Source organism: Anticarsia gemmatalis, chromosome 16 (assembly GCF_050436995.1).
Source record: "Anticarsia gemmatalis isolate Benzon Research Colony breed Stoneville strain chromosome 16, ilAntGemm2 primary, whole genome shotgun sequence".
Lineage (NCBI taxonomy): Eukaryota > Metazoa > Arthropoda > Insecta > Lepidoptera > Erebidae > Anticarsia > Anticarsia gemmatalis.
The window spans coordinates 1,127,256-1,147,281 of NC_134760.1; the positions used below are offsets into that span (position 1 = coordinate 1,127,256).

The 20,026-nt window shown below is 33.2% G+C and overlaps 1 protein-coding gene across 1 annotated transcript; it reads right to left on the reverse strand.

Annotated features, from left to right (window-relative positions):
• Positions 1-324: 324 nt before the first annotated feature.
• LOC142979600 (ommochrome-binding protein-like) lies at positions 325-2,525 on the reverse strand. Its single transcript, XM_076124629.1, has 2 exons — positions 2,521-2,525; positions 325-1,144 (listed from the first exon to the last, which is right to left on the reverse strand). The coding sequence occupies exons 1-2, from the start codon at positions 2,523-2,525 to the stop codon at positions 325-327; spliced, it is 825 nt and encodes a 274-aa protein (XP_075980744.1).
• Between the last annotated feature and the right edge of the window lie 17,501 nt (positions 2,526-20,026).

The window sequence follows — 20,026 nt, forward strand, 5'->3', positions numbered from 1 at the left end:
AATAAAAAATGCCAACTCGATCTCCATACTGATTTTATTGTATAAAATGTAAATAACAATAACCATTCATACTTTATATTCAAACCAACGCGACGTCGACTTCAAAAAATATGATTTGTTCCACAACTTAGCAGAGAGCCTTGGAGTGCACAAATGAGCAATACTATGATTAAGATTTTGATTTATATTTTAAAAAAGTAGCTGTAGTAAACAGAAAACCGTCTGCGGGTAAACGTTTCTAAATTCTGTATTTCGTATACCTTCGCCACACGCACACCTTGCATAAGACTCTCTACTAAGATGTCGAACTATAAAAAAATACATTTATTCAACATATTCAACCTCAGGCTCTCTTATAAAACCATCTTCAACCGGAACTAACCTAACAATCTCTTGAGAATTAGAATAAATTATATTATTTGATTGATCAAACGTGAAACCTAAGATACCTTGTAAATGAAACACTTTTTTTACTTTCTGGATTAATTTTGTAACTACGTAGATACCGTCTTCACTGCAAACATGGACGTGGCCGTTGTTATCCGTCATCATACCAACAAATCTTGGCTGGTCTTTTAACAAAATTGATGTATGGTAACCGTGCTTGATACCAAACAACCCAGTACCATTAATATAGAAAATATTCTCGTCTTTGTCAATCACGAACTGGTGGACTATACTGTCTCTCAGCTCCGGCAAAGGTTTGATCACCTTATCTTCATAATAATAAGCATTGAGACTTGGAAATTTTATAAAATATATGTGCTTTTTAACAAATAGCCACCAGATGTCTAGATTGCTGACGTTTAACCGCTGCAAGCTCTTCTGTTTTGCATTATACTTGTAGATTCCATGACTACCGCCGAAATATACGTCTCCTGTAGAATTATCAGTTGAGATCGCAAATGCGTCTTTGACTCCTTTCAAAATGTTTATGCTTTTAGTATCCAGTTCTAAAATAGCTGGTACGTATTCCCCGTGGCCGAAGTCGAAGCTGAAGTACAAGGTGTTGGTGCTTCTATCCACAGATAGTTGGTTCGGACTGTGGGGGATCTTCGTCAGAGTCTCTTTCAAGTAGCAGTGCTTCCCAGGATCATTCGATATTATATCACAGTACTTACGTCTGGTAGTCGCTTCTACGACTCTGATCAAGAAGATTAAATGATATAACCTCATTTTCATTTCAGCGAAATCTAGATTTTACACGATTGCACTTTCTAAGTTAAAATGAGTTGGTAACTTTAAATTAGCTTGCAAAATCGCAGCCGCAGTTTTCTTTTATCTTTCATTTGAAACGTGTCTCTTTCCTTTTGTTGAATAAAATTTATTTTTATTACACTTTTGATGTTCACAGTTCGAGTAACAGCCGTACAATGACTTTGTAACAAGTGTCGGTTCATAATAACGGTAGTTTTATCCAAACAATGAAAGTATTCGTAAATATTGTGTTAAATAATATTTGTTATAAGATTGTCGCTTGAAACAAAACAACGGATGGAAATGAATAATTCTTTTGTGTCATTGGTGTTATGGCTATTGAGATGAGTTGTATCGAAAGAGTACGAGCATTTCCTGCGTAGAACGTAACATGTGAACATTCATTCATTTTCTTTTATTTTGTTTGATTGTCTCACTCTTGGGAAAGTCCTTTATAAAATAAATTTAACACTCTGATTACCAATGAGTACTTTCGACTCCTTCAAGGGATTAAAAAACTTTAATCTATGCATTAATATCAACTTTCTCTGTTAAAGGGAGTGATTATTATTTATAGACAAAATTTAGGAAAGCCATCGGTGTCTTGCCTTTGAGTTACCTCAGCCAGTTAATTGAAATAACGTGATCCGTATATTTAATAGGTACAAATATATTGAGTGGTTTCCTTACCATTTACATGAGAAACGATTGCGTGTATCAGTCGGCTGTTACTGCTTTTTCGGAATCAAAACTCTCTGAATATTAATTAAAGAAAACAAAATGTTTTGAGCTATAATTTTGCATGTCTTTTATCTACTTAGCAGATTGATATTTATGTGGATTCATAATTGTATGGTAGCAAGAATTATTACACGGTAATTATTATGTTGCAGCAGTCGTATTTAATTCTTTCTTCTTTTACGATAAAATATAGCTATATTCTGCAAGTTAAAATTGTCTTAATATAGACTTCGATATTAAACACGTAATTATTAACTTTTACCGGATTTATTTTAAATTTTTATTTGCTTATATACAACAGTCTACTATTACAAATTGTCAGGCTGGGGTATCAAAGCCGTGACCACTGACCAATTAAGCAACAGTATGTGACATAGCCGCTTATCCCATAAAGTATTTAAACTAAAATGTATTCAACAAAAAAGTAATTTAAAAAAAGTCATATGCCTAATTTTTCTTTCAATCAAAAGCTGTTCACAAAAAATAATGTTCTATCAAACATAATCCACTTTGTGAAATTTTACGGGAATCTTAAGGTAGATTGGGTACCTTATTACCTTTCTCAGAGGGTGTTATACTTACCCCATGTTCGTAACTCACGGCCGAATTAAATTGAGATTGTAATTATCACAAGAACATTGTAAAGCTGTGTTTGTATTGACACGATGTTATGCGACTCTTTGATATGACTGAAGGGATCAAATGATAGTACTCTTTGACGGAAAATCGCTAACAATTATTGATTGGTTACCGTTGCAACAACTAGTTTTTGTTTGATCAATAGCGTAATTCTTTTTACACGATACTATAAAGTATTGAGAGATTGACGTTTAAAATGTAGTGCAGAAATATATCAGTAGCTCAATTCTCTACAGTCGGTGTAGTCGAGTATCGAAAGTTTGACATTTAAAATGTACTGAAAAAATAGTTACTACGACGCCCGCTAGGGTAATGATCAGATTTTTGTATAAAAGATCTTGATAGCTAGCCGGTTGTCGATAGTAGTAGAGAATGAAGCTGTAGTAGCACGATTCTCAAAAAAAAACGACAACCGGTTAGCTAACCAAAATTTTATATGATTGTCTGATCAGCGCTCTCCATAGAATTTTGCACTTTTCCATTTGATTAGAGACAGTTTTTAACAATAAAAAGCGAAACCAACTATAATTATAATGTTAGTTATTTAAATTAGACCTACGTGATTATGCGACAGAAAATCGCACATAATTTCGCGTCATCGTGATTGCGGGTTTACGAATCCCGTTTGTTGGATAAAACATGACATGGTCTATATATACGTGTAGTGTATATTATACATAATATTATTCAGAGTAGTTACGTCCTAAGTAGCTTGTTCATTACTAAATTATAGCGATGTAATGGATTAATAGTTACATGTATGGAAATGTTTCAATAATTTGTCAGAATGATATTTGATGGTTGTAGAAATAGTTTGTTAAAAAATATTACGAATATCTATAGACAATAGCCGTTTAACAAACAACGAAGTCTGTGGTTTACGTTTTTTAATTTCAGGCAAATTGCCAGATAAATTAATAGAATTTATTTATCGGTGATTTCTTGCAAAAGGCTTTTCGTACTTTTAAAGGCACGGTCACTAGTGAACTCCTATTTCTTTCAGCAATCAACAACCGGCAAGGAAAAATTTGAGATTTTTTTTTAGCTAGACCCGTGATTTGTGTCTGCGATCTCTACACAGTTATCAGTTATAGCATACACTACTAAAACACTACAAAAGGAATCAGTAACGGACCATATCTTAATACACATCAATATTACGCAGTGGGATCAATCAAACCAATCTATTGATAATCTCATAGACGTACAGGTTGAGGCTGTGTATCTACAACATCTACATACAGCGTGCGATACTCTCAATCAGACTAAGCTGATTGTGGTGTTTGTGGATATCTATTTCACGTTATATGAGCGTAGAAGGCTAGTATGTATATCAATATGTAGTCTTATATAAATATATTGTTGCAGGCAATATACATTGGGATATTGTAACAGGTTATATCTGAATTTATCATTTACTCTGCTACTACTATAAAGTCGTCTTTCAGAACAGAACATACGAATTGATTTGGATTCAATTTCACAAGTTGATCGATGACTATAAAGATAAATATAATTCGGTCGTACGTTAATCGATGCTAATATATTCAATGCTTGTTTTAAAGCGCTAATCCACTACATTTTTTTATTTTTGAGAAAGACTCATGTAATATCTTATAACTTTGAAAATTAAGTTTTATCACTATATACGTGAATGAAACCGAGGAAGACAACTACTTCTTACAGAAAAGCAAGCAGGAATTGAAATTATTAATATAAAACAGCACTTACAATATCGAAATACTGCAGCAAAAAGGTCAGGTGCGTAGTACTTGTAAATGGAGATCTTTGATCTCTGCTTACTCCTATAGCAAAAATACGTGATTTTATGTATATTATGTATGTAACACTAAGTAAATTGAATACACTTTTTAACTCCCAACCTTTTACCCTTAACCCCAACTTACCCCACCGTCTCACATTACGATTCAGCTCTGAAATATTATCTCAGTCAATTGTGAGAAGAATTTTAAAACGAGTGCAAATAGAATTTATGAACAAAATAGATGTAGTACATTTTGTACGCAACACGTACAATGTTACAACACGGTGTAAACGCAGTCCATACTGAATGTAGTTGTATCAGGGCAGGGGTCCCTGATACAACTACATTCAGTATGGACTGCGTTTACACCGTGTTGTAACATTGACTACAAACAGAAATCAGTAGCGCGATTCTCTACAGTCAGTACTGTCGAGTATCGAGAGTTAGACATTTAAAATGTACTGCCAAAATAGGTTCTACGACGACCGTTAGAGGCGTTGAACAGATTTAAATACTAAATTGCTTGATGACTCGAGCTAGAGTTGATATTGATACGACGATTAGTAACGGAACATTACTTAGGTGAGTTTTTTATAAGGAAAAAAAGGGTCCGGCCATTACGCTCTCATTCCACGACGCCCTCGGCCAGGACGCTCTCGAATAGAAAAAAACTGTTGGTCCACCACGCTCTCGGCCAGCACGCTCTCACTTTTTATATAAACCTTTTTTTAATAGGATGCTGAAGCAAGTACTGTTAAAAACGAAAGTGTTTCTTTAATTTAATTTAATTTTGAATATATTGCTTCTAATTTTATTTTACTTAAAATTAAGACTGTATCCCATCTGGCCCGGTGACTTGGCCCGGCGCCGGGCTACATGGGAAAATAAGTTTTAACTGGCCCGGTGATATGTTTACCGGGCCAGTTGACACAAATCAAGTGCCATCGTCCCCGGTAAGGGAGAAAAGAGGATACGCCTCGTCATTTGTGAAATACTAACTACATGCATCTATGAAAGGGATTGAACTTATAAATCAAACTGCTTCGTATAAAATAATCAGTTTTTATTGTGAATGACGCGATATCAACTTAAGCAAACACTGTGATTTTTAAAAAGTCAATTACTTAGTTTTTAATATTAGAAATTATCCGTTATGTATATAATAAGCAAAAACTGTGATTTTTAAAAAGTCATTAGTTTGTTTTTATTTGATGATTTTGCACGCTCGTATAGTTTTGTTATTATTAGAATTTATAATTATCCTGTCTTCTGTGTGCCAAAAAAATAAATATTTATACAATCAGAAAAAAAGACGGTTTTATTTATTACTAGCTGCGCCCCGCGGTTTCACCCGCGTAATTCCCGATCCCGTGGGAATTCCGGGATAAAAAGTATGCCTATGTGTTATTCCAGGATTCCAGCTATCTACATACCAAATTTCATCATAAACCATTCAGTAGTTTTTACGTGAAAGAGTAACAAACATCCATACATCCATACTTACAAACTTTCGCCTTTATAATAGTAGTAGGATTTTATTACTTACTACACACTAAAAACTTCTTTACAATTTTGTTCTAAACTGTACTTACTCAAGTGTCCTACCAAAAAACATAAAAAGTGAGAGCGTGCTGGCCGAGAGCGTGGTGGACCAACAGTTTTTTTCTATTCGAGAGCGTCCTGGCCGAGGGCGTCGTGGAATGAGAGCGTAATGGCCGGACCCGAAAAAAATTGCAACGCTTGTTTATAATTTGAAAGATTAAAGAAATTTTATTTTGTTTGCTTAATATTTTTCGGCAAAGTATGTTAAACTAGCCAACCAGTGTGGCTTTACACACGTTTAGTACTCAATTTCAGACCCATAGGAATCGCTTTTAAAAAGTGGTAACATATCCTTAATTTTGGCTTTTAACTGGATTATGATACATATCTGACCGATTTTTTAAAAACAGCATACCAGGTAGACTGAGAGAGTCTCAAACAAACTTTCGCGTTTAGTGATTTATAATATTATGCACTATATCTAATACATGGCATGGTTATTAGAAACGCCTGTTGAACATCATATTATATGCAACACAATAGCTCTACAATTCCTAGCATTATGTTACGCATCTATGTAACACATTCACAGCGGCAGGTCGAACAAGTTAGATTGGTTTGTTTGTCGCCGCGCCACTGAGACCAATGCGTTGGAACTAGAATAAGTAATTGTGTATTATAATAGATGTGTATGTACTTTGTTTTTGTAATAAAAGGCATTTTTATAAATTTGCACTTTGATATTCTTTTGACAAGGTTTTGTCTAATTGTTGTCAAATATCTGTACTGGTACTAACCAGTATCAGCAATCATTTTCGATCTTTGATAGTCGTTAACAATAGTCAGAAGCTTGAAAGTCTGATAACCAGTCTTACCGAAGGATATCGTGTTATAACCCAGGTAAATGAGTTGTGGAGGTCAGATAGGCAGTCGCTCCATGTAAAATACTGATATCCAGCTGCATCCGGTGAGACTGGAAGCCGACTCCAACATATTATAGTTTGGAAGAAAGGCTAGGCTAATGAAATGGTACTAACAAGTATCGGGAATTTCTTATTTATTTATTTATAGATCGACCCTATCATATTTACTTTTATTAAAATACTCATGTACTCCGTGTAATGTACCACTTTGTTATAATTACTATTACATTAAAGGCACTTTAAAAAACTTAATTAAACGCAATATTTACTTAAATACACTTGCGTGCACAAAAATTGGACGCCAATTCTTATTTTTTTATATTAAAGTTGTGCTTGTTTTGCTTTCAAAAACATAAATAAATATGCAGTTAAGTCTATTTTCTTTTGGCATTTTTCAAATAAACAAGAAAAATAAATTACAATTTAAAGTGCCAATTTACAGTCACTTTGATTAAATGATGTAAACTTAAATGGAATACGAAATCAGAAATGTTTATTATTTTAGAACTTAATGTCTTCATATTTACGTGTGAAACCTTTCAAGTGGAACATTTTATGAGCCAATTTAGTCGTAAAATATTGCTGAAAAATCGTGTAACGAAAAGCAAATAACGTTAAAAAAAATCTCAATTTTAGGCAATATAAATTCTAACTACGCGTTTTATTGATCTTGAGTCTTTTATTTCTACTAAAAACCATATGATTAGTGTTTATTTCTATAGACATGTATTGAAACTTGGGGCAAAATACATATAAAAAATAATAGTATTTTTTATATGTATTTTAACATTTGGAGGCGAAGCTAATGCCATATACCGCGAACATTGCCAGTCTCCGGGTGCTATTTCAAAACTATGCCCGACTCGGGAATTGAACCTGAGGCCTTGTGATCAGTAGCAGTTTACACTACTATTTAGACAACAGAAGCAAGCAAAAGTTAAAAGTGATGTATAATAAAAGTATCCGTCAATTATTTTTTCAAACAAAAGTCTTTAGTAAAGAACCTTAGTTTCTGCAAATTGTCTTTCATAAAATATTATTTTACCGTTGGAACTCTGCTAATAGCGCGATCGTTATTTCTCCATCTTTTCTTATTACTAGGAAAAATATCGGTTGAAATGCAATTCAATTATGCAGTTGATCAGTTCGGTTCAATTACATAGCCGATCACTTGCGGCTTGAGTTTATTTTAATTTACACTTGACCTGTTTTAAACACGATTTTAATTCAGCGTGCGGAATTTATTGAGAAAATATTTTTCAGTGGTTCTGTCGTTTTTTTATGTGTGCTTATCGATAGTTTAATATTTAAAAGCGTACTTGAATTTTATTCCCACGGCATCCGCTAGGGGTACTTGGTAGTTTTTCATTGACTGAAAATTAATAAAAGCCTTTACAGTTTAGCGAAAAATAGGAAAATACATCAGGATTTTGTGATTCTCAATTTTAAGTACAATCGTTTAAATCATAGCTACTAAAAAAATTATACATAACATCACGCATATTTCCTATAGGGGTAGGCAGTGACTAGAAGATGCCACTTGGTGCGATCCTTATAAACTTCCTTTGCTTTCTTCATCTTAGACCGCTGGTAACGAGTACTACACACTTGAAAATTTTGCATCACCGATATGATCTGTAGTAAAACATATTCCTCTAATACGTTATTTTAACATTTGTATTTGTTTATATTACTCAAAACATCACCACACAAGTTCGAGTAACTCTCAGAATTTAAACGCAGTGCACGTATGGAGTTGCAAATGGTGGTATTCTCGAGGCAAGTGAAAAGTTTCATGTTTCTGGACGACTGACTCGCCCGTGTGATACCCGGAGTACTATATTTTGTTGCATTTCACAAGTCATTTTGAAGATTCGCTCGAACAACTTTTAAAACTTTATTGCAGTTGTTTTTAAATATATGACTTCTGTGCTTAGTCCTGGTTTGTTTATTTTTTGACTTGGTTATTATAGAAGACTTAATTGAAAATATTGGCGTATTAAGAAAAAATGTCTCGAAATAGCATATGCTTAGTTGCGTAATAACATAATGGTAAGCGAAACGACGAGATGAAAACATGTCAAAGAATAATAATTGAATACTTCCAAATGCTGGGCTAGGGTCTACTCTACGGGAGAGGTTAAGAAGAAGACTGTGAGAGGAGTTTTCTTCGTTACTACTTTCAACTACAAAACTTTCATAGATAAAACAAAGCCTTTCTTAAATACTTATAGTTTTACCAAACGTAACTGACAAATAAAAAATAGACGAATAAAAATGCCAGCAAATGCATTTTATTTGTAAATATTTAAGTATTTTAAACTCATAATTGCGTGTTTATAAAATGCGCTGTTGATTCTTTGAAATGTCCACTTAGCAATTTATAACATCGAAACGGTCAAATAAAAATAAACCTTACACTTCTTAAAATAAAGTCGTATTTTCACTAGTCTTTTTGTGTTTTTCGCGAACCGTTTAGTGAGATATTTTAGTAAGAATTTTTATTATTGAATAGTTTAAAAGTGTGTTTACTTATTCAAGTAGTGAATGTCTGTAATTACGTAGTTCAAGCCGTTTTGTAAAAGTTATGAGTGTTTCAAAAATATGTTTTAGTGTTTAAGAACTGTTTACATGTATTATATTTTTTCTTCTAAGCGTACAAAGCTAAATGCCACTTACTATATTACCACCTGAGTGATAGCACGATCTTGTATGACCTGTAGTATCAAATATAAGTGAGCACTTGACATTTTTGACTACGTCAGGAAAACCAGTTCTTTTGGAATCCGCAAGCTTATCAGCTTTTCAAAGAAAATTTGTCGATAGCTTTCCATTGATTTTCCATAGTCTTCTATTGTAGTACGCCGTCGATGTTGGTGCATAATCGCCCCTCTTAAGCGCAGTTTACAACATTGGTATAATCTCATCGATATTTGACTTTAAAATTTAATAATATTAGTTTTGTATAATTTCAGTACTTAATTCTCGAATGCTTGCATGATTATACTTAGTAGAAGACTGCCCTCGCTTAGTACTGACAAAAGTTTTGACCTTCAAAAAAATATACGAATCAATATAAGTTTTTTACTGATTATCCCGTATTATTCTCAACTTTATTGCATGACTGAGAAAAAACGACCCACACTGTAAGTCTCACAGTATTCATAGTACTTGCTGTGTAAACGTTTCTTTAGTTACAAAACTTTCCTCCATGCTATGTACAGGTTCTTGTAAACTTACTTACTTCAAATCTTGTTTATAATTGAGTTGAAAAACTGCAAGTTTGAACTTAATTATGCATAATTTACTGCACAAACTAATCCGGCTTATGTCTTAATTTTAACTTTGTGTTCGTTAGTTGTATAATGTGGAGGTTTAATGAGAATTTTGTTAAATTGAATATTTCTCATGAAAAATTGTGTTTAAGTAATTAAATCTCTTCAAAATTAAGATTAAGTTCAGAATGTAATGTCACCTCGTAATGGCGTTTTATACATTTAGGTGGAACTGAAAAATATGGATTTCCTAGGAGGTCATGTTTTATGGACTAAAAATCCTGTATTGCAGAGATTTTTACCGAACTAGACACGAAAAACGACCATGTATGTACATGTATACACAGTGTAGGGGAAACGTTCTCGAAAATAAAAACTAGTTAGATTGGTACGGAATTGGATAACGATGCTATTTCATCTACAGCCAGTTTTGTTTTCAAAAGCGCTTCCCTTGAAACTCTAGGAAAAATTTGAGCTGTTATGATTCATTTCCTACAAAAGAAACTACACTAGTTATAAACCAGACACCAAACCCCGAGACCACAGACGTTAAAGCAGAACCTACTTAAAGCAAAATGTTTTAAAAATTTCACAGGAAGTAGGCTTCCCTTTACACCCATTCTAGTGAAGGCCACTTACTCCAGCTAACAAAAGTTTAAGTACCCACAATCTACATCGTAATATCTCAATCCTTAACCCTATAACGCCCAAAAGATAACCCTCAGGCCGTTAATAAACTTCACACACAACGTGCACATCAAATTAGATCATTTTAAATTAAAATGGCGGCCTTTGTGTCCCAATTACAAGCCGTTTGGAGATTTTACTACGAGTACTTAATTGTTTGTCGTTGAGTTAAAGGGATTACTGCTAATTGTATTTTTGGAAAGTATTTGTGTGGGGTTCTGTGCTTGAGTGAGTAGGGGTTAAGTTGAATTAAATAGGTAATGTGGTAAAAAGAATGCGTATAATTTTTTGATATCTTTTTATGACGAAGTGAAAGGAAATTGAATAGGTTGTTCCCTTTTCCTAAGTAATAGTAGATTCAGTAATCGTAACATCAATGGTAAGTGTTAACAATTGTCTTCAATGAATAAATGATGTGATTTTGATGGCTAACTCCACCACCAACTACAAAGCGATACAAAGGTAAGGAAGAGAGACCAAATAACTAAAGAACTATAAAAAATTAACATTTTACAAAACTTTATTTTTATTTATGCACTATTCATACTAAAGTAGGCCCCACTTAAGTTAAATATGAGCACTATTTCGTTGACAGAAATAATTTCAATTGACATTGAAAACAGGCTAAAATTTCAATGAGGTACTATAGCACATATTCACTGAAAACGATCCTATTTTCCTCATCCAACGCAATTCCGATGAATATCATTCATTTTAAACTTGCACAACACGCACAACATATAAACATAAATACTTAGTAAATGTGATGAAGCACGTTCAGCAAACATTTGTTTACAATATCTGTGGTTTATTTCCGATAATATTCACTATTATCCAATATGTTAATACGAGAGTGTAATACTGTCTGTCTGTTAATTTTCCTGAAATTTGTTGTTTTGTTGAAGCAAATTAAAATTCAATTTCTAATAGTATCCTGTAGATAATTCCTTTAAAATGTGAAATCAACCGAGAATCAAACCTTATTTATGTATTTTATTTGTAAAATACAAATAATGTTTACAATAGGCAATACTTTTGTATTTAATTAGAAACCCCGTAAAATACAATTTTGTGTGATTTTTTATGCTCACTCTAAACTAACAAATATAGACTCTGCAATTTTTGTAATATTTCTTTTACCTTTTCATTTAGTACCTCCATTCACCTCTACAGCTTATAATAGTAATTCCCTAATCTATTAATTTCTACATAATTCAAGAGCCGCGCGAACAAACTCGCAGTTTAAAGCTAGTTAACTATTAATTCACGAAATATGCACAAAAATGTTTAACCGCTAATTATGTCGGATCAACGATCTACGTGTTGACCTGTTATTGAGTTAAAGCCTGCAGTTTTGTATTGAATTATTGCTTAAATACGTAATATTTCCCTTGTATTTCTACTAACAGTATGTTTTTGTTGTTAAAGAACTACGAACGGCCAGTTTATTCATCAAAAACAACAGCCAAAGTATAGGGGAAAATTAAAAAGGTCAGTTAAAATTTTTTCTTCACGAATTTAAATAAATATCAAATAGAAGTCAACGGCTTAAGCTGTCACCTTTAGATATAATATGTATGAAGAAACTGGCCGTTAGTAAGCTAATATATAGTATAGTATTTCTTATTTGCCGAATATTAAATAAAAAGCCTTCGCAGGCTCAATAATTGCAGCATTCCAACACGAATCGCCCATTCTTTAAAGATTTTACAGTTGTCTCTTTTAAGATATATTTTTTATCTTATGTTAGAAATAATGTTTATGCTGTGGATGGTATTTTATGCCATCCCGCATCCACTGTTGGTCCCGGTGTCTCGGGGTCGATTCCCTGGTCGGATAAAGTATCATTAGGATCTTAATAATAAGCACGGATTTATTGAAATTTATGAAATGTGGATGCTTTTCATGCCCTCTTCTACCTACATCTTCGGGTATTACAAGCGGTATAAATCATAAAAAAGAGGTGATGTAAGCGAAAATTAATGAGAATATTGTTAGCGAAAGTAATTCATCTTTCAGCAGCTGCCTTCAAGAATACGCCTTAAGCCGTTTGACTGATTAATTGTCTTCACAACGCTAATGGTAATTAGTGTTTTGGTAAAGATTTTACGGGTTTCGCTTCAGTCTAGTTAGAAATTAGGATTTAGGAATAGAGATATTTTTGTAGGACTTTTGATTTTTGTAGGTATTTTTAAAGGACTGACACATTGATATATTTTCAATTTTATATTTTGACAAAAGAAAACATTTTACGTAAATCTTGCATGTCTTCGAGTTCTAACACAGTTCTTAGAGAGATAAAAGTCCCAAGCTTGATCCAGCCCAGGTGGTCTCAAAGCATGACGTCCACCAAGGCAAGACCCTCCTTAGCAGTGAGATAGTAATTGGATGAATTTATTATTTTGATTATAGATTCTTATAGAGATAAGTGTGTATTTACTTAATGAAACTAAAAAAACACATACAAACAAACACAGAATAAAATGTAGTACCTAAGATTTAGCTAAAACTCCTGAACCATTTCGAGAAACTGACTTAAAAAGCAAATAATCCGTTTCAACTTTTACACTTGAAAAGCTCATTTAATTCGTAGACTTCTTATTTGTAGTGAAGTTAGTAGTCGGAACTATTTTGCGATGCCAGCAATGTTCTAACAGTTGGAGCCTTATTCTGACATGTTGAAACTATGTTAGTTACACCGTTAGAAAAAAAAATACTTTTCAGGGTAGATAATAGTATTAGCGTTTTAAACTAAAAACATGCAATGTCTTCGTTAGTTTTAAAGTACAATTTATGTTTAAAGTATCATTTTTATCCGTGAAAAATATTCCTATCGTTCAATGGCATGATTAAAGCATTTTTTGTTATTTCAATGATACGATCCGAGCACGATCCAAGTTTTTTTATGTAACTATATTTAATAGTACGATCAAAATCATGATCGGTTATTATCAAAATCTTATATCTTACATCTTATACTATCGATATCCATCTTTGATACTTATCGTTAACGCTAAATTTGTAAATTGTAAAACCTGAAACGCTTTACAATTAAAAAGAGATACTATTATTTACCCCTCACGCTGTCTCTCTCTCTCACGATAACACTAGAATCGCCTAAGCACATCAAGAATAGGGCACCTAAGTTGGCTATTCACTTAGTATTCTCAGCGCGTACAAGATAGGTAAACTTCGGTGCAAATTAAGCTAGCTTGTGGCGCGGGTCTAGATAGATTTAGTGGGCTCACCACTAGGATTCTAGGTTTTAGTTTGTACAAGTTCGTAACAGTTCAGGTGGGATTCAATCGTGTTAGATTTTTTGTAGAATTGTTTCCAAGATGATTTTGCCTTCTTGAATGTTAGAGAGGCAATGGGGTGACACATTACTTTCTTACTGTTGTGGAAGGATCTGTGGGATCGGGAGTGGATAATTTTATATTTTTATTATCTAATTTAATAATGTATTACGGTCTGGTTGATTGACCTTGAGGTAAACTTGTCGGTGGCATAATTTTGCTCAAAGAATTGTTATTTTATTTTATGACATATAAAGGATACATTTTGGGAAATAAATAAATATACCCCATCAACTTAGGTAAAATAGCGGTAACAGTAGCTCGATTTTCTACTACTATTGACTACCGACAACCAACCTGTCATCGAGAAATTTTGTATGAAAATCTGATCAGCGCCTCTGACGGGAGTCGTAGGAAATGTTTTGGCAGTACATTTTAAATGTCGAAATTTCGATACTCGACAGTACCGACTGTACAGAATCGCGCTTCAGTAATTTTGATGTTAAAATCATTTAAAAAACATAGGTATGTATCATGTTGAAATATAATTTACCCTACGGAACATTAAACAAAAGTATCATCCACAAACTACGTCCAACATACCTACCAACATACCAAGCCGCAAACATCTCAAGACCAACTTCCAAACAGATATATGTACACTTTGACCACGATAACTACACTCATTTGGACCAAGTTTTTGGCCCGAAGCCGTTAAGGAAACTTCCCGAATATTCCAGAAAGTTCTGACGCTTGAAGAACAATAAAACAAGTGGGAAGACTAATTTCTAGACGTTTTAGTTTGTTAGGATTTATTGTTTAGTGTTTTGACTGACAAGCGCTTTAGGCTTGGTTTTCAGTGGGAGTAAGAAGCTTAAGGTTATAAAATATTGTGTAGTGTAATATAAAATATGTGTTTTTTACTAGAAAATTTGTGTGATATGTTTTTTATGCTTTTTTCAATTTGATATCGAATTGTCATCTAAATCAGTCCAGAACGTGCATGCAACAAAACCAAAACACGAAAACACACATGCTATAATATCAATAAATTCTGAGTCATCGTCAACACTTAAATCATTATCACAAAATTTCTAGAACCGTTGTCAAAAATAGGCTTCATCGAAATTACACGCACTGTGAACTACCGATCTATTTTAGCACACACATAATATTTTGGTTTATTTAGGTACTTGAGTTTTAACTTTATCATACATCTTTGTAATGTAGAAGTAGGTTTTACGATATTTTGATGCAATATCAAAATATCGCAAAACCTGCTTCTACATTTTACCAAGAATATTTTCCTAAAGTTCAAACAAAGTGAATACCATTAACTAATACATCACAGTATCAGTTACATTGTACACCGTATTGTCAAACTTGCAGCTGTTTACTGCAACATTAACCTCGCAACACGGCTTAACAACTGCTCTAACTTGTATAGTGGTACTGAGGTAGGAGGAGAATAGGAGGTGTTACCTCTTGTATTCGGTTCCTATCTTTATTGATAATAAAGTGATATTAACTTTCGACTCGAATTAATGGGTACCTAGAGCTCGATTCTCTACTACCACCGATGACAACCGGCTAGCTATCGAGAAATTTTGCACGAAAATCTGATCAGCACCGGTAGAGCGCCTCTAGCGGACGTTGTAGAAACTATTTTCGCAGTACTTAAATGTCAAACTCTCGATACTCGATGGTTACAATTGTAGAGAATCGTGCTGCAGTTACATTTTACGTCGTATTGTCAAACTTGCAGTCGTTTACTGCAACGTTAACCTCGCGACACGACTTAACAACTGCTCTAACTTGTATATTGGTACTGAGGTAGGAGGGTAAGAGGAGGTGCTACCTCTTGTATTCGGTTCCTATCTTTATTGATTATAAAAGATGGACTCGAAATAATGGGTACCTATACCTATAGCTCAATTCTCTACCACCGACAACGTGCTAGCTATCAAGAAAATTTCTACGTAAATCTGATCTGTACCGGTTGAGCGCCTCTAGCTGACGTATTAGAAACAATTTTTGCAGTATATTTCAAATGTAATAACTCGGTAAATGTAATTAATGTAGGTAATGTCAATACTCGATGGTTGCAAGTGCAGAGAATCGTGCAACAGTAACATATCATAAAAAATATCATAGTATAAGCCTAAAGAGGAACTATTTTTTCAACCAAACTCTTTGTAGGAAATTGATGACAAGCCTAGCGTTATGGCAAAGAACAACCATACTAGGTCCAGAAATATACTATAGTATCTGAAATAATATGATATGATTAACATATATGTATAATAAAAATCTGAACCACTAATACACTCCATGAAATGGTAGTCACTCAATTTACTTCAACAAAATATACAAAACGTATGTATTTAACCAAACACTACATATCTCCACACTCAACGAACCCTCATAAGAGTTTTACTACTGCAAAAGTTCTTACATATATTTGCTATTCAAAATCACACCTTAACGCAATAGCGGAGAGATGAAAATAGCTAATATGTGCAATGTCATCGTGTAGTTTATGACGTTGGACGGAACAGATGGTGTTGCAGATGCAAGCTGACCGGAGCGACACAAAATGTTTCGTACAGAAGGTAAATTTGCACTTATAGTAAAAATCTGTACTAGAATGAACCATGTGATTGTAATAATTTATTCATACCAGCGTTCTTTATTTATAATGTTAATTTGAAACTTTATGTCTTAATGAGCTTCCGGCCGCAACTTAGTCCACGTGAAAAGGTTGCCCGTAGTTAAATCAGTCAAAAATCTAAAAAGATTTATAGAAACTTTCATCCCCTATTTTATTCCCTTTAGGCGTGAATATTACAAATGCTGTTACTATTTTGAATACATGTAAGAAAATAAAAATAACTGAATTTGTATTTGGTACCTCACCAATACTTTTCAAGGACGAGTAATTTCAAATAATTTTCTAAAGGAAATCCCGGTAATATATCAAGCAGATAATATTTGAGTAACAAGACCAATTTACCGAAGCGAAGTGCTTTAGTTTCGCTAAGTATGATGTATGTTATTCCGATTTGTGATGACGTAACTCTAGACAATGTAGTCTAGTAATAACTTTAAGTAAGTTTGTACTAGAACGTGTCTTTACAGTGTACTTACTGATGTCCTTAGATACTAATTTAACTCTATCTTTGTATCAAATAGTTTTTGTACGTAAAGAAAAGAAAACAAAACTTCCTGAAGTTCAACAAATTCATCAAAGCATCTTTAAGCAATTTTATTTTTTTTGTTTTGTTATATGAATGGTATCTCGTTGCTGTTGTTCACTAAAAAGACCGATGTGATATTTTTAGTAATTGTTTTAATTTAAAAAAAACATGAATCATTCTACATACATAGCTCGAAATTATATACCAAGCCTCTGCTTTGGATACTAGCATCCGCCTGTCTTTAACTCACTTTTAATGAATATTTGCTATTTATAAAAGTATATTTTTAAAAATAACAAGTAAAATTAATTTTATCACCTTATATATCAAAATAAATAAAATATTCCTCAATAGTGGTCCGGAGTTTGGTAACGTGCCTGGTTTAAGGCAAGGCTCACCCTCTATTACATGGTACTAACATCGAAACGTGGGTGTATTAAACCTCTACCTACACCTTCTGGTATATCATGTATGTATTTATATCAAAACAACGCAAAGATAGTTTCTATATCGTTCAGTAAAGTGCAGAACGTACGGCAATGAGTTTAAACCCTAAACATCAGTACTACATCCATTAACAGATAAATCTAAACGTTTCGTCGACAAATTGTAGCACAGACCAGATTTATTTCAGTTACAGCTACAGGTGAACGTATTTAGTAATTAGCTGCTATAATTAACGTATTTAACGCTAGTACTGCACTTTAAAGTTATTTAGTATGCTTTAGTGAGGATATATTTTAGGATTTATTTGAAAAATGTTGATCTATACGGATCCGTTCATATATAGCTTTGTCGCTTAAGTCTGTTCAGCGGTTGTTTTTTTAATATTTTAAATGCAAAGTTGCCGAAGACTGTTTGTTACGCTTTCTAACCTAAATTATTGAACCAATTTTTATGCAGTTTAGTAAGAGCATACTTGATTATCTGGAATTAAATATAGGCTACTATATTTTTCAGAAATGTAAAACGGCGTTATTCAGCTACACCCTAATTTTCTAATTTTTATTTTATCTTTGCTCGCATGCATCGGCATGTTCTTCAAATAAAGTAAAGTTTATCAAGTAGGTGTTTTAGGAAGCAAACTGAACGGGGTCTCTTGGTTGAATGTTCACCAAGCGCCGTCGCGCTCTGCAATTTTTTCCTTTTAGTTAACCTAAAAATTGAAAAATTCATAGTATAATTACGATTTTTGAAGAAAATATACATATAGATACGGTATAAAGAAGCAGAATCCTTTATCATAACAAAGCTAACGAGTCTCCCCGATCTAAAGTGTTGGAAGTCAGCCAGTCGGTGTTATGTCATAATCTACAGTTGGCAGGTGAAAAATACACAGACACCGTGCCAAACTTCCTGATAACCGTTTGGCTGACTTCTTATGTACTTATTTGTATAGTACTTATATACTTATGCTTGTATGTGTAGTAGTTAAATGTAGGATATAATATTTGCGGCCAAGTTTCACACATTGGCCAAACTTCAAAGCTTATTTTGGTTCCGATCTAAGTCTGTGAGTAGCTTCATATATGCGCCTCGAAATTAAGATGACTTATAAATTTAGACAAAAAAAATAAATTTTAGGGGTAAAAATACCACTTGAAAACCACCTTTCTTATTTTGTCTTTCTTTCGCCACATGCAAGGCTAGTACGGTACATTGTACTTTTGTCCGTGTCTATCACATTTTCATTATTGAGCAACAAAATCTATTAGTTTGTTTAAAATAATTAATTAGGCCTTTTTATTAAGTTCTTAAATTTTTTATATTTCAATTGCTGTTGACTAAAAAAATAGCAGTGCCTCTAGCGTTTAAAATAAGTTTTTTAGCAGGTACAAATATATATCACTAATTCAAGAGATAAGAAATAATAAGTAATTAGATCTGCTTTTGTGTCAAAAAATAAAATAAAACTGGATCCAATTAAACTATCTACGTGATAGACTCACACAAATATGTACTTCATATTGGAAATCAATGCACAAAGAGAAAAAAAAGTCACTCAATAAAATACTGCACTAACACACGCCGTTGCGTCGATTAATTGAAAACCCTTGCTGTAACCATCGTACAAAATAAAATATAAATTTTGTATCGAGAACAGACACACAGCAATCTATACTAATAATATAAAGCTGAAGAGCTTGTTTTTATGACTGTTTGATTGTTTGTTTGAACGTGTTAATCTCAGGAAACCAGTAGTTCAAATTGAAAAATAGTTTTGACGTTATTGAGGAAGGCTATAGTTTATCACGTATGAATATAAGAGAAGCAGCAACAACAATGTTGTACAAACGGGAAAATTTTTGTCCGATATCTTAATAGAGAGTCTGCGTATGCACGATTTATCAAACTTATAATTAAAAATTCTGTATAGTTACAAAAGCTAGTTACTGTATAAGACAAGCTACCGATAACTGCATCAGCTTGCCGATCACTAATGTTCTAATTTCTTAACTTTGTATACCTGCGTCAGCCGATATCCTTACACACAAGGCTTTCTACTAATTGGACTGGTCCACGCGGACAAAGTCGCGGGCGGCTGCTATATTCTGATATAATGTTCGTTTCAAAAATGAAACAAAAATATATAGAGTTGACTTTTTACTAACTTTGTACGTTGACACAAGTGGCGTGGAGTTTGTTGTGATGGAAACTTTTTATTAGTTTCGTTTGAACGGTATAAATATTGTTACACGATGTTCACAAGTTGACGCTTGTTTATTTGAAGTTGAAAAGGTTATATAATAAATATAACTATTAT